The 13,086-nt window shown below is 56.2% G+C and overlaps 1 protein-coding gene across 1 annotated transcript; it reads left to right on the top strand.

Annotated features, from left to right (window-relative positions):
- Positions 1-4,004: 4,004 nt before the first annotated feature.
- Positions 4,005-12,864, top strand: PLEKHG4 (pleckstrin homology and RhoGEF domain containing G4). Its single transcript, XM_032591270.1, has 21 exons — positions 4,005-4,515; positions 4,673-4,768; positions 4,844-4,967; positions 5,054-5,147; positions 5,467-5,541; positions 5,622-5,738; positions 5,906-6,004; positions 6,096-6,244; positions 6,406-6,544; positions 6,639-6,755; positions 8,576-8,758; positions 9,015-9,529; positions 9,605-9,851; positions 10,509-10,598; positions 10,684-10,905; positions 10,998-11,168; positions 11,252-11,429; positions 11,815-11,931; positions 12,073-12,309; positions 12,394-12,509; positions 12,844-12,864. Exons 1-21 carry the CDS (start codon positions 4,005-4,007, stop codon positions 12,862-12,864), a joined length of 3,618 nt encoding a protein of 1,205 aa, XP_032447161.1.
- The last annotated feature ends 222 nt before the right edge of the window (positions 12,865-13,086 follow it).

The following is a 13,086-nucleotide window of genomic DNA, read 5'->3' as shown; positions in this document are numbered from 1 at the left end:
TGGACTGGTAGAAAAGAAGGCTGGGGATGGGAGGCCTGTATCTGTTCAAGCAGCCTGGGGACATGAAGACGCTGGAGAGGGCAGGCAGCCATTCTCAGACTTTAGAATCACAATCACTGAGAATCTGTCAAACATGCAGATTCCTGGGCCTGCCCTAAGGTTCTGACTCAGCAAGGCTATGCAGACCCAGAAATCTGTAATCTTTTTTTTTTAAGTTCATTTATTTTGAGAGCATGCGTGCAGAAGCGGGGGAGGGACAGAGAGAGAGGGAGACAGATTCCCAAGCAGGATCTGCACCATCAGCACAGAGCCCAATGCAGGGCTTGAACCTACAAACTGTGAGGTCATGACCTGAGCTGAAATTAAGAGTCGGATGCTCAACTGACTGAGCCACCCAGGTACCCCTCAGAAATCTGTAATCTTAATCAGCTCCCTTCAAGGGAGACAACAGAGACCACATCCTTTGAGAATTTCTAGATTAGAAACGTAGTAGAAGTCAAATTCACACAATCACACTACCAAAGGTGTAGGTGAGGGTACAGGCGGCTCCTGGCTTGGTCCTGGGTAACTAAGGATGGTGGGACAGCCAGGAAGACAGAGTTAGTTAGAGATAGAGGGGGAGGAAGCAGGTGAACACAGCCAGGGAGAGGCAGGCACCTGGGATGTAGGAGAGTGAGCAAGTCAGGGGCTTGTCTGCAGTTCACCACCTAACTGGGCAAGATGGCAGACATGGCCTTCAGGGCACCCTGAGCTGCATCCAGACCTTGAAGGAAGAAGGATTTTGACCAGGGGAGATGGGCATGGGCTTTCCAGGTAGAGGAAACAGACAAGATTTGTGATCAGATGAGTTTTTCAGGCCAGTATGGAGTATGGAGTTTATTTTGGCCCAAAGTGAGAGAGATCTGGAAGGTTTGGGGATATTGTCACCCTTGCTATCTAGGGCAGTACTTAAGAGAGTGTGCAAGTTTTGGGATGGAGTGAGTGCAATGACTTTGGGTCTCATCACTAGGCCCATAGCCCCTCTCCTGTTTTTGATTGATTCATGTTGGCAAGGAATGGGAGGCTGAGGGAAGGCTAGGGAAGGGGCAAGAGAGGGAGGTCCAACCCTATTTTATGATCTCAGTGGAAAAAGCTGTTGTGAGTAGTTTTTGTTGCCAGCAGAGCCACAGAGATGGGCCCCATGAGTCACTGCTCAGTCCTGCAAACTCAGCCCATACAGCCTCCTGTGGTCAGCATCCTGGGCTTGTTCCAGGTCCAGCCCCTAGTGTTCCCCTCTAGGCCTCAGTATGTCCCCATTTCTATCTATATCTTTGCCATCCTAGGACTGTGCATCCTGCAGCTCTCTGCCTTTTCTGTTTCCTTTTCAGACTGAGCCTCTGAATCTATTTGTGACTCTGGTTTACATCTGGCTCAAGGATAGGGAGCCTCATGGGGACAGGAGTAACGTGACCACTCTCAGGCGCCCCTAAGCATTTGTTCTATGCCAGGCCATATGTTAAGTGCTGGAAGTACAGAAGTGACAACACTGTTTTCATGTAGCTACAATGCACATTGTATTGTGGAGTGAATAAACTAAGGCCTGACCCTGACCCTCGATCTGTCTGCCTGTGCCCAGCAGTGCTGGGGTCAGCTATGGCCTGTGGCTTGGGGACTCTTACCTGCTTCTGGTATTGAAGGGGTATGTGTGCCTGCCAGCAGGTCTCCCCAGCTCTTAGGGCTCTTAGGAGGCCTGGCTGGTGGCTGGAGGTGGGCAGACACTGGGCAACAGAAGGAGAGGGAGGGAGCAGGAGGCAATGACTCAATGGGGCGGCCCTGGGACAGTTGGGGAGGGAGCCAAGGTTGGTCCTGATGCTCACTAAAGCTCTAGGAGGGTGGGACCAGAGGACCCGGCTGGGAGCTGGGGATGGAGCAGGACAATTCCAAAGCTCCTCTGGCAGCCAGATCAGCTCATGAAGAAGGCTCCTAGGAACATGGTCTGAGAATCTGGACTTTGGGGGCTGATGTGGCAGCTAGGATGGGGCGGGCAGGATGCTGTTCCCACCGTGCCTGCTTCTGACACTCTGGTTTGCTCCTCCGGCAACTTCCAGGCTCATGCTTTAGAGCCAAGGAAGTCATTGTACCCACTGCCCCCTCCCCTCCCAGGAACCAAGGGCCAGAGCATGTTGTGGGCACAGTGTGTTCTTCTGGCCACACAGCCTACCTTCTTACAATCTTCCCACAAATTTTGGGGAGTGTCAGGCCAGGCACACATGCCCTAAAGGGACCTCAAACCTCTGAGCTGGGAGGGATCTCACAGGTCAAGTCTCCAGGTAACTTTCACCAGTTCAGGATCCCCTGACTGAGGGTGAAATGATGGGGAGGGCATGAATATAGCCCAAATGCTGGCAGCGAGTGGACGTTGACATATGGGAGGGTCTTTCCGAGTCCTGTGGCAACCCCAGGGGGAAAAAAAGGAATGACTTTATTTTTTTACAGGCAAGTAAGGCTTAAAGAGAACTGAGTTGCTGGAGCTCACCCAAAAGGTAAGTGCAAGAGCAGGCCTGGGTTAGTATCTCTGGCTCCAGGACCCTGACCCCAGTCCCAGCCTCCTTGGCTGGACTTTGTGGGGAGGGGGTGTAGGTGAAAGTGACAGGAATGCACCAGAGTGGAGGGTCTGGGCCTGGTGGATTCTGGCAGGCCTGGGTAGTTCCTACCCCAGAGGCCTCCCTGCCCCCATCCTCCCTCCAGCCCAGACAGCAGTCCCTCATCTGGTCTTGGAATCATACAAACCTGTGTCTTGGGGCCTGGGCCTGGGCAGAAGATTGAGGACTGCAAAGGAGGGGCCCTTTCCTCCTACCCTCCATGAAGATACCCCTACTGGTTCCCAGCAGCCCCAAGCTGCTGGTTTGGGCTTAGGAAGTTTCTCTTTCCAGGGGACTCCTGGGATCTTGGGCCCACACTTTTCTTCTCGTGAGTTGTGAATGCTCCCAGTTTTGCTGACAGAGAGTGGGGCACCCCCCCCCATACTTCGTGCATTCAAGAGCAGATTCCCCCCACTCCCAAAAACCCTTTCCCTTGACCCTCCCGGCCCAGGCACCCACTCATGCACCCTCCGGCATCTACACCACTTCTGCCGGCGGCGGACCGCTTCTGGCGCTCTCCAGCAGTCCGGAGAGTGGGCACCTTGGAACGGCTGGGCTGGTAGTCGTTGCTCCTCCGGGCCGATAGAGCAGTCGAATCAAGTAAGCGGGCCCCGAAGGTGGGAGTGGAGCCAAGCCGCCTGGCCCGGAGGGTGGGAGGAGGCGGCGGCGGGCTTAGGACGCTGCGAGGGCCGCGCGCCTCAGTGCTTTCACTGGAGTCCGGGCAGCTGCCGTCGGGCCTGGGGGTGGGATGTAGCTCTGTCCTCCGGCCCCTAGGGGGCGACGCGGTGCCGGGTCTTCCGCCGCCCTGCGTTCCCTCCCCGCGGCCAGGAGGCGGCGCCAGTGGACGCCGGGGCGTCACGCTGTACCCGCCGTCCATGGCGGTGTGGAAGGTTCGAGGGCTCGCATGTGCGGCTTCTCGGCTTCGCGGTTCCGCGTGCGGGGGTGTGAGGGCTAAAGACAGGCGAGGGATGGGGTGTGCGAGTGTTGCGGCGAGGCAGGGCCGGGTTGGGCGGGCGTCAGCAGGAGGCAGCCCCGCGCCCACGCCTTGAGCGTGCCACATGCGTAGGCCGGCCAAGCGTGGTGGTGAGTGCGCGTCCGAGCGTGGGGGCGCTCTTGGCTGAGGCTGATGTGAGCACGGACGCGCGGGGACAGATCCTTGTCATTCTCTGTCGTTTCAGGCCTGAACTTCAGGCGCATTTGCGCTATACCTCTACCCGGGCACCAAGACTGGCCCCTCCTGTGGCCTAGTGCCTTCTATCTGGGTCACCCACCGAGCCCTACCGGAACATCTTCAATCCATTTCCTGGACGAGCAGAACCTCACAGTGAGGGCCCAGCCCCTCTCCCACTTGTCCTGAGCAGGCCTACTCTTAAGGAGAGGGTGATGGAAGGGCCCTTGGAAGTTGGGGATAAGTCCCCAGACTCCCAGGGACACGCCACTGACTCGAGGTTTGCTGTGTGCAGTTTCAGGGATGCCTGGGATGAGGAGGAACCTGTTCCCCACGTGCAGGTTAAGGACCCTAATCCTCCAAGATCACCAGCAGGGACAGCCCAGGGAGAAGGGCTTCTTGGCAGCTCCGTGCCTGGGGATCTTCAGTCACCCCTAGGACCGATGGCTGCAGATGGGCCGGGGGAAGGGCAGGGGGACACATTAGGAGGTTCCTCAGTTCAGTTAGAGGAACCCACCCCATCTAGAGTGGAGAGCCTCCCATATCCAGTGTCCTCCCACCTCAGCCTCGCACAGGGCAAGAGTGATAGTCGAGGGGGAGACTTGGCAAGAGACCAAGTTCCAGACAGGTTAGTGCCAGCTGGCTTGGGTCCTGAGGGGTTGGACAGCGATCCTGTGGACCTTGGAGGCCCTTTATCTGAGACATCTTCAGAACTACTGGAGCCAGGTAAGGGAGGCTGGGCCAAGGAAGTCAAGTGGAAGTTCCTAAAGATGGGTACCAAGACTGGGGGAGGGCTCTGACCCTACTCAGGCTGAAGCCCAGGTCTGAGGAGGGGTCTCTGGGTGAGTGCCCAATGCACACCCAAGCCATTTTCCTTCCCAAGACCCCAGTGGATCTTGCCTCCCTAAGCCTGCTAATTACCTCCTGGCCCAAGACCTCTCCTGGGAGCTGCTGGCTAGTGGCATGGCTACCTTACCAGGTAGTTGGGAGAGACTGGAGGTAGTGGAAGTGGGGTGACTTGATTGGGCAGGTGTTCATTGTCTTCTCCCCACAGGGACTCGGGATGTAGAAGGCCGGGCAGTGCTGCTTCTGTGTGCCCATAGCCCAGCCTGGCTCTACCCCAAGTGCAGTAGCCATGAACTTATCCGCCTCCTGCTGTACCTGCGAAGCATTCCCAGGTTATAGAGAGGAGGTTGGGGGGAGCTGGAGCAAGGAGGTGGCAAGGTTGGGGAATTAGATACTTAACTGAAGTCTGCCTCTTTAGGCCTGAAGTACAGGCCCTGGGATTGACCGTGCTGGTGGATGCCCGAGTTTGTTCCCCAAGTTCTTCTCTCTTCTGGGGGCTCAGCCAACTACAAGTGAGTACAGGGTTGTATCTTTCCCTGCCTTCAGCCATTCCTTTTAAATAGGGTTGGGGAGGGGCGCCTGGGTGGCGCAGTCGGTTAAGCGTCCGACTTCAGCCAGGTCACGATCTCGCGGTCCGTGAGTTCGAGCCCCGCGTCAGGCTCTGGGCTGATGGCTCAGAGCCTGGAGCCTGTTTCCGATTCTGTGTCTCCCTCTCTCTCTGCCCCTCCCCCGTTCATGCTCTGTCTCTCTCTGTCCCAAAAATAAATAAACGTTGAAAAAAAAAATAAATAAATAGGGTTGGGGACATGGCTAAACTCAAATTCCTTGCAGGAAGCAGCCCCAGGGTCAGTATACCAGGTGCTGCTGGTGGGAAAGATGCCAGAGGAGGTGCCTTCCAGGCTGCAGGTACTGAGCCATTTTGGCTAGAGGTGGAGGTGGGATGCTTTCCCACCAGGCAGGAGCCATTACACCGTCTTTTCTTGCAGCTGCAGCAGCTGCCCTCTCATCAGAGCCTGCTGACCTACATCTCCACTTCTCGGTTGCCAGCTTCAATGGGAGGAGGCCTGCCTTACTGCCACCAGACCTGGCTGGACTTCCGGATGGTCAGTGCAGTGGGTCAGGGCATAGGGTGGGTGGCAGGCAACCTGGCCAGCAGAGGAGCCTCTCCTGGGTCGGTTTGAGCAGTGCAAAGCTGGCTGCAGTGGCCTGGGATCCAGGATGCCTGGGACCAGCACTGCACTAATCTGGTCATGCCTACCTTTGTTCACAGCGTCTGGAAGCCCTACTGCAAAGCTTCCAGGTGGTTTGTACCTTGCTCCAGGAGGCCATTGAGAGCATGAAGGCTGTGCCCCAGCCCATGGAGTCTGGGGTGAGTATCCCCTCAACACCTCTCCAGATGCTCCCTATCTTCCTCCTTTTCTCCGATGCTCACCTCCACTGACTGTTGCCCTTAATCATAGGAAGTTGGTCGGCTGCTCCAGCAGACACAAGTCCTGATGCAGCACGTGCTAGACTCACCCTGGCTAGCATGGCTACAGTTCCAGGGGGGGTTGGAGCTGGCATGGTTGAAGCAAGAGGTCCCAGAGGTGACCCTGAGCCCAGACTACAGGTAGACGCAAACTCAGATCCCCGCTCTTGCCCCAGCCCACCATATTCCATGCCAAGGACTCAGCTGGCTGGCTCAGAACGAGCCAGGATTGTGGTCCCAGGACAGGGTGGAGTGAAACAAGGCATCTAATAGGAGTCGTAAGACCATGTACCCTGTACCAGGCCAGCAGTGGATGAAGTTGATGAGCTCTATGGCCGTGTAGATGGACTGCTGCACCAACTGACCCTGCAGAGCAACCGGCGAGTACAGGCACTAGAGTTGGTCCAGACTCTGGAGGCCCAGGAGGGCAGGCTGCACCAGGTGGGAACTATCTGCTCAGATGGGCCCTGCCTCTGATCTCAAGCATGACCTTCACCCCACAGCAGTATTCTTTTCCCTGTTTGTGCCCCTCCAGATTGAAGTATGGCTACAGCAGGTGGGCTGGCCAGCACTTGAGGAGCTAAGGGAGCCCTCACTGGACATGCTGCTCCAGGCCCAAGGCCCTTTTCAGGAGCTGGACCAGGTTGCTCAGGTGAGTTTGGTTACTTGTTTATTCCCTAGGTATTGGGTCAGTTTGCTAGGGAATAGGAATGCAGGATGGGTGAGAGCAAATCTATCCATTTCTCTCTTGGAATTTACAATCCAGCAGACATCAATTGTAGTCAGAGGTTCAGAGCCACGTATGTGTGATTGCAAACTGAGGCAAAAGCTCCGGAAAGAACGTAGGTGGTTCTGAGTTTATTACAAAAGACCTGAGGGGGGCCTGGGTGGCTCAGTTGGTTAAGCGTCCGACTTCGGCTCAGGTCTCACGGTCCGTGAGTTCGAGCCCCACGTCGGGCTCTGCTGACAGCTCAGAGCCTGGTGCCTACATCGGATTCTATGTCTCCCTCTCTCTCTCTGACCCTCCCCCGTTCATGGTCTGTCTCCTTCTGTCTCAAAAATAAACGTAAAAAAAAAAAAAAAAAAAAAAAAAAAAACCTGACCCAGAAGGGGTGTTGGTCTAGCTTTCTTGAGATACTGACTTTTGAGATGAGAGCTGAAGAATAGGTTAACCAGGAGAAAGAGGGATTGGGGTTGAGAGACATTCCCAGCTGAGGGAACAAAGAGCATGTGCAAAGGTTCTGTGGCAGGAAGGAGCACGGCTTGCCTGAGGAGCCATAAGAAGGATAGTGAGGTTGAAATGCAGGGCAGTAGAAGGAGAGGGAGTGAAATAAGATGAGGTAAAATGAAGCTGGAAAAACAGTGGCCAGATTGCTGGGTCCCGTAGCAGTATAAAATTTAAGTGGAAAAATCACAATCAGATCCATGTTCTATGAAGATTATCTTAGTTTTTGGTTAGACAGTGATTTGAAGGACTGACATGTAGAGTCCACAGAGGCATTTTAATGGCCCAGTGGGAATGATGCTTTCTCTAGCCAGATGGTGGCAGAGGAGACTGATTTTAGAAATTGCCGGGATTTGCTATGTGGGGTAAGTAGGAGAAGGAAGGGGCGCCTGGGTGGCACAGTTTGTTGAGCGTCTGACTCTTGATTTTGGCTCAGGTCGTGATCCCAGGGTTGTGGGATCGAGCACTGCATTATGTGGACCCTGCTGGGGATTCTCTCTCTCTCTCTCTCTCTCTCTCTCTCCCTTCACCCCCCTCCCATGCTTGCACATGTGTGCTGTCTCTTTCTCAAATAAAATTAAAAAGCAAAAAAAGAAGGAGAGGGAGGTTGTAGGGGTGAGTGGACGTCTCTTCTGAGAGAGCGACCAGGAGACAAGGGCCTTCTGAGGCAAGGGGATTCATCAGTCCAGTCTTGGGTGTGCTCTGGAGATGACCATAAGTGACTGAGACCCATGGGGATTGGCCTGGAACTCAGAAGAAAGACCTGGCCATACAGGGTCACTTGGTGGACACAGGTGTGTGGATGATATTTGACGGTCACATAAGATTGCCTGAGGAGAGAAAGTGTGGACTGTGTTCAGGAACACCAGTGTTGAATGGCTCTGGTGAGGGATGGGGAGCAGGAGGAGAATAGGGTGAGTGGGGAGGAGTCGGGGAGCTGTAAGAGAGAGGATTGGAGGCTGCTGAGCAATGGTCAGACGAAGCCTGACAATTGCTGGGGATGGAGGTGGCAGTGAGGTTGCACTAGGCTGATGAGGTGAAGAAACAGTGATACCTGATACCGAGGAGAATAATTCCTCCAGGAAGTTTGTGTAGAGAGGCACAGAGACAGGGGAGTGGATGGGGGTGTGGGGGGAGGGTCTTCAGTCATAAGAGAGACTCGACAATGACGTGTAGATATCTGTGGAAAGGACTGCTCAGGGGCTAGACCATGGCCCAGATTTGCTAAGCCCAGTCTTTGTCTCCAGGAGCAGGTCCGGCGAGGGGAGAGGTTTCTGCAGCCACTGGCTGGCTGGGAGGCTGCTGAGCTGGGCCCTGCTGGGGCCCGCTTTCTGGCCCTGCAAGCCCAGCTGACTGACTTCTCCAGGGCTTTGGCCCAGCGGCGGCAGCGGCTGGCAGATGCTCAGAGGCTGTTGCATTTTTTCAAGCAGGTAGGTGCGGTGTCCTGTCCCTGGCTCCAGGTGGTCAGTGGGGATGAAGGGGTGGCTTCCTGGCTTCACCACAGCCTGAGCTCTTTCAGGACATCCTGCCTCTTCTCTTTCCTTGTCTTTGGTCTGACCCCAAAATTCAACCACTGGGGGTGTGGCCTGAGCCATCATTCTGTGGGCTGGGGGAGTGGGTAGAAGAGAAGGCTCAATGGTTTTGGTGGGCTCTGCCTTCAGTGCCTCTCTGGCCTTGGTGTTACAGGCCTCGACATGGGCTGAGGAGGGGCAGAGGGTGTTGGCAGAGCTGGAGCAGGAGCGCCCAGGGGTCGTGCTGCAACGGCTGCAGCTGCATTGGACCAAGCACCCTGACTTGCCTCCTGCCCACTTCCGAAAGATGTGGGCTCTGGCCACAGGGTTGGGCTCCGAGGGCATTCGCCAGGAGTGCCGCTGGGCCTGGGCACGATGCCAGGACACCTGGCTGGCCCTGGACCAGAAGCTAGAGGCTGCACTGGAGCCACCACTGACGACGACCACAACGGGCAGCACAGCTAGCCTGTGTGTCAGCCGTTTCCCTGCTGCATCTGCCACCCCTCCCCTGAGGAAGGCATATAGCCTCGATCAGAATCTGGGGCAGAGTCTCAGAGAGCCTGCCCACCACTGCCACCGTGCGGCTCTTGTGGCTGCTTCCCACGGACCAGACGCTGAAGGTGGTGCCCAGCCAGGGTCATCCCCTACCATGCTTCCACCAGGCAGTTCTGACCCCAGGACCCCCAACAGGTGCAGGCAGAGGGCAGGGCAGGGAGGGCAGTGGCAGGAGAGATGTCTTGAATCTTGACTCCACCTGTCTGGTAGGCTCCAGCTGGTATTGGCAGAGATGGTGGCTACGGAGCGGGAGTATGTCCGAGCTCTTGATTACACCGTGGAGAACTACTTCCCTGAGCTGGATCGCCCCGATGTGCCCCAGGGCCTCCGTGGCCAGCGTGCCCACCTCTTTGGCAACCTGGAGAAGCTGCGGGACTTCCATTGTCATTTCTTCCTGCGTGAGCTGGAGGCCTGTACCCAGCACCCATCCCGGGTAGCCTATGCGTTCCTGCGCCATGTAAGCCCACAGGTCACACAGCCCCTACCTGATTCTGCCACGCTCGATAAAGAGATCTTAGCACATGCCTGGTGCCAGGGTCTGTGCTGGGTATAGCTATGAGCAAGACCAGTAAGGTCCCTGTCCCTGTAGGTAATCACGTTTAGTAGAGGAGACAAAAGTAAAAAAGGTAATTCCAGGTGGTAGTTGGGGTCAGGAAGAAAATAATCAGGATATATACATGATCGTGATTTAGTAGTGGGGTTGGGGGGTGGGGCAGTTAGAGGCCTCTTTGAGAGGCTGAGGCCAGGGGAGGGGCTGGACTCAGAGCGTTCTATCCAGAGGAAAGATCAAGTGTAAAGCTTTGGGGCAGGGAAGAGGCTCAGTGGTTAAGGAAAAGACAGGTCAAAGTGGCTGAGTGTAGTGAGCAAGAGAAGGAGTAGTCCAAGGTGAGGGAGCCCAGAGTGGTGGTCCAAGACAGTGGGAGGAGCAGAGGCCCTGTGGGCAAGCCCCATTCGGCACACTGCCTGTTCTTTCCAGGTTACCCCTCATTCAAAGCCAGGCAGACTGGATCTGCAGGGGGAATCTTCCCGGGGAATTGTTTGTTGGCATTTTGGTCCTCTCAGGCTGAGGGTATCTGGCCCCCTTGCACCTGGACTGATCTGTGTGTCCTCACAGAGGTTGCAGTTTGGGATGTACGCACTCTACAGCAAGAATAAACCTCGCTCTGATGCCCTGATGACCAGCTTCGGTCATTCCTTCTTCAAGGTAGATGAGCCTGAGACTAGGGGAGGAGGGGACGGAGGAAGTAAGTACCTTGAAGCCACCTGATGGTTTCCTACCCACCTGGCAGGACAAGCAGCAAGCACTGGGGGACCACCTGGACTTGGCCTCCTACCTGCTGAAGCCCATCCAGCGTATGAGCAAGTATGCATTGCTGCTGCAGGAACTGGCAAGGGCCTGCGGGGGTGCTGTGCAGGAGCTGAGTGCCCTGCGGGCTGCCCAGAGCCTTGTGCGCTTCCAGTTGCGACATGGCAATGACCTGCTAGCTATGGACGCCATCCAGGGCTGTGATGTGAGTCATGCCAGGCCATGGTGGGCAGGTGCGGTGGGTGTGAAGAGAGGGGGCAGGAGAGGCTGGGCACTCACTGGGCCCCACCTTGGCAGGTTAACCTGAAGGAACAGGGTCAGCTGGTGCGACAGGATGAGTTCATGGTACGTGCTGGGCGCCGTAAGTCCTTGCGCCGTGTTTTCCTCTTTGAGGAGCTACTGCTCTTCAGCAAGCCTCGCCGAGGACCCACGGGCATTGACACATACGCCTACAAGCGTTCCTTCAAGGTAGGCCCACTCGACCCCTCCTATGCTCCCTGCCCTACCCTCACCCCCTCTGGCCTCACCAAGCCCCTCTCCTGGCTACACAGACGGCAGACTTGGGCCTCACTGAGTGCTGTGGGGATAACAACCTGCGGTTTGAGATCTGGTTCCGCCGTCGCAAGGCCAGGGACACCTTTGTGCTGCAGGCTGCCAGCTTGGCCACCAAGCAGGCTTGGACAGCTGACATTTCTCGTCTGCTCTGGAGGCAGGCCATCTACAACAAGGGTGGGTCCCTGCCCCTACTTCTTCCAACGGTCCCCTTCCTGGAGAGCTTATGTCCCACAGGGCCCCATACAGGGCCTAGGGACCTGGAAATGCTTGGGAGCAGGGAGGTCCAACAGCAGCAGCCAGTGTAGGAAAGGAACTTCAAAGTCAGGCAGTCCCGCTGTCACTGTCCCTGACTGTGGACACAGTGTTAACCTGAGTATGACACCTGTCCCCAGGATTGTTGGGAGGAGAATATGGCACCAGAAAGGCTCAGTGCACAGGATGGCTAATATGCTGGGTATGGATGTACAGGAAGGACTTACTCAAGGGGGTGGTAGACACAGAGGCCTAAGGGCAAGGCTGATGTCCAGAGAGGCCCCACCTATGCTCACTCTCCACCCAGAGGTTCGCATGGCTGAGATGGTGTCCATGGGTGTGGGGAACAAGGCCTTGCAGGACATCTACCCCAGCGAGGAAGCTATCAACGACCGCACTGTCAACTACATCCTGAAGTGCCGAGGTAGCAGGCAGGCTACAGGGGAGTGCGGGTGTGGAATGCTGCATGGGAGATAATAATGACCTCTGTCAGCCTGTGCTCCCTTCAGGACCTTGGCCCAGGTGGGCTCTGGCCTGTCCCAACCTGACCCTCTCTCTTACACAGAAGTTCGCTCTCGGGCCTCTGTTGCTGTGGCCCCGTTTGACTATGAGAGCCCCTATCTGGGGCCCTTGAGCTCCCTTCCTGGAGACCCTGCCTCTTGCTCTATGCTGGGGTCCCTCAACCTGCATCTGTACAGAGACCCGGCTCTTCTGGGACTCCGCTGGCCCCTGTATTCTACCAGCTTCCCAGAAGAAGCAGCACTGGAGGCTGAAGCGGAGCTGGGCAGCCAGCTGTCTTTGAGTAGGTCTGGGCTTAGCCAGAGGCAAGAGGGCATTGCTTAGGGTCTGGCCCTCCCCTGTGACAGCTCACTTTCCTCCTCCCCAGCTCCTGAAGACTCAGAGGTGTCATCCCAGTGCCAATCAGCCAGTGGATCCAGTGGCTCTGACAGCAGCTATATGTCAGGGCGGGCCCTGGGCAGAGGTCTTGAGGACTTGTCCTATGTGAGTATCATTTTGTCCTCTTTCTACCAGCCCCAGCTCAGGCCTATGCCTGTCTTTCCTTTAGGAGGAAATGGGGGTGTGTGGGCCAGGGCCATACCCCAGAGATCCCACCTGGACCTTTAGTTGAGGAAACAGGCAGTCACACCTAGCTTGTCAACCGCAGGTCTGAGACTGGGCTGGAAGGCAGGCAGCGGATCCAGCAGCTTGTAGCTCCAAGAAATATCACCTCTCTCAGGATCTGCTATGACCAGAACGTGACTGGTACGTGGGCCACCTCCAGCCCACATGCACTGCCCTATTGACTACTCTTTCTGATGTCTGTGCCCATTGGCAGACTGGCAGGGACCTCTCCTAGGGAGCCTGGCAGCAAAGCCTGAATGAGTGCCCTGATCCTGAGCCTCTGGCCCCATGTCCCCTTTTATTCCCTTTCCGGCTTCCACCCCAATTACACGTTAGGTTTAGGCTAGAGCAGAGTGTGTGGGTGTTTCCACGCTGTAGGCTGGTGGGGCACCAAGTTGCTCTGGACAGTGATTGGGCTGCCCCACCTCTCAGGAGGAACATAGTGGGGTTCCCAGCA

Source organism: Lynx canadensis, chromosome E2 (assembly GCF_007474595.2).
Source record: "Lynx canadensis isolate LIC74 chromosome E2, mLynCan4.pri.v2, whole genome shotgun sequence".
Taxonomy (NCBI): Eukaryota; Metazoa; Chordata; class Mammalia; order Carnivora; family Felidae; genus Lynx; species Lynx canadensis.
This window is presented reverse-complemented; position numbering and strand designations above follow the sequence as displayed.

Bases quoted from the DNA above. Each gene is read 5' to 3' on its own strand.
- PLEKHG4 (XM_032591270.1), top strand. From the start codon at position 4,005: ATGGAAGGGCCCTTGGAAGTTGGGGATAAGTCCCCAGACTCCCAGGGA. The intron at 4,769-4,843 runs GTAGTTGGGAGA...TTCTCCCCACAG, and splicing joins TGGCATGGCTACCTTACCAG to GGACTCGGGATGTAGAAGGC. The intron at 10,906-10,997 runs GTGAGTCATGCC...CCACCTTGGCAG, and splicing joins ACGCCATCCAGGGCTGTGAT to GTTAACCTGAAGGAACAGGG.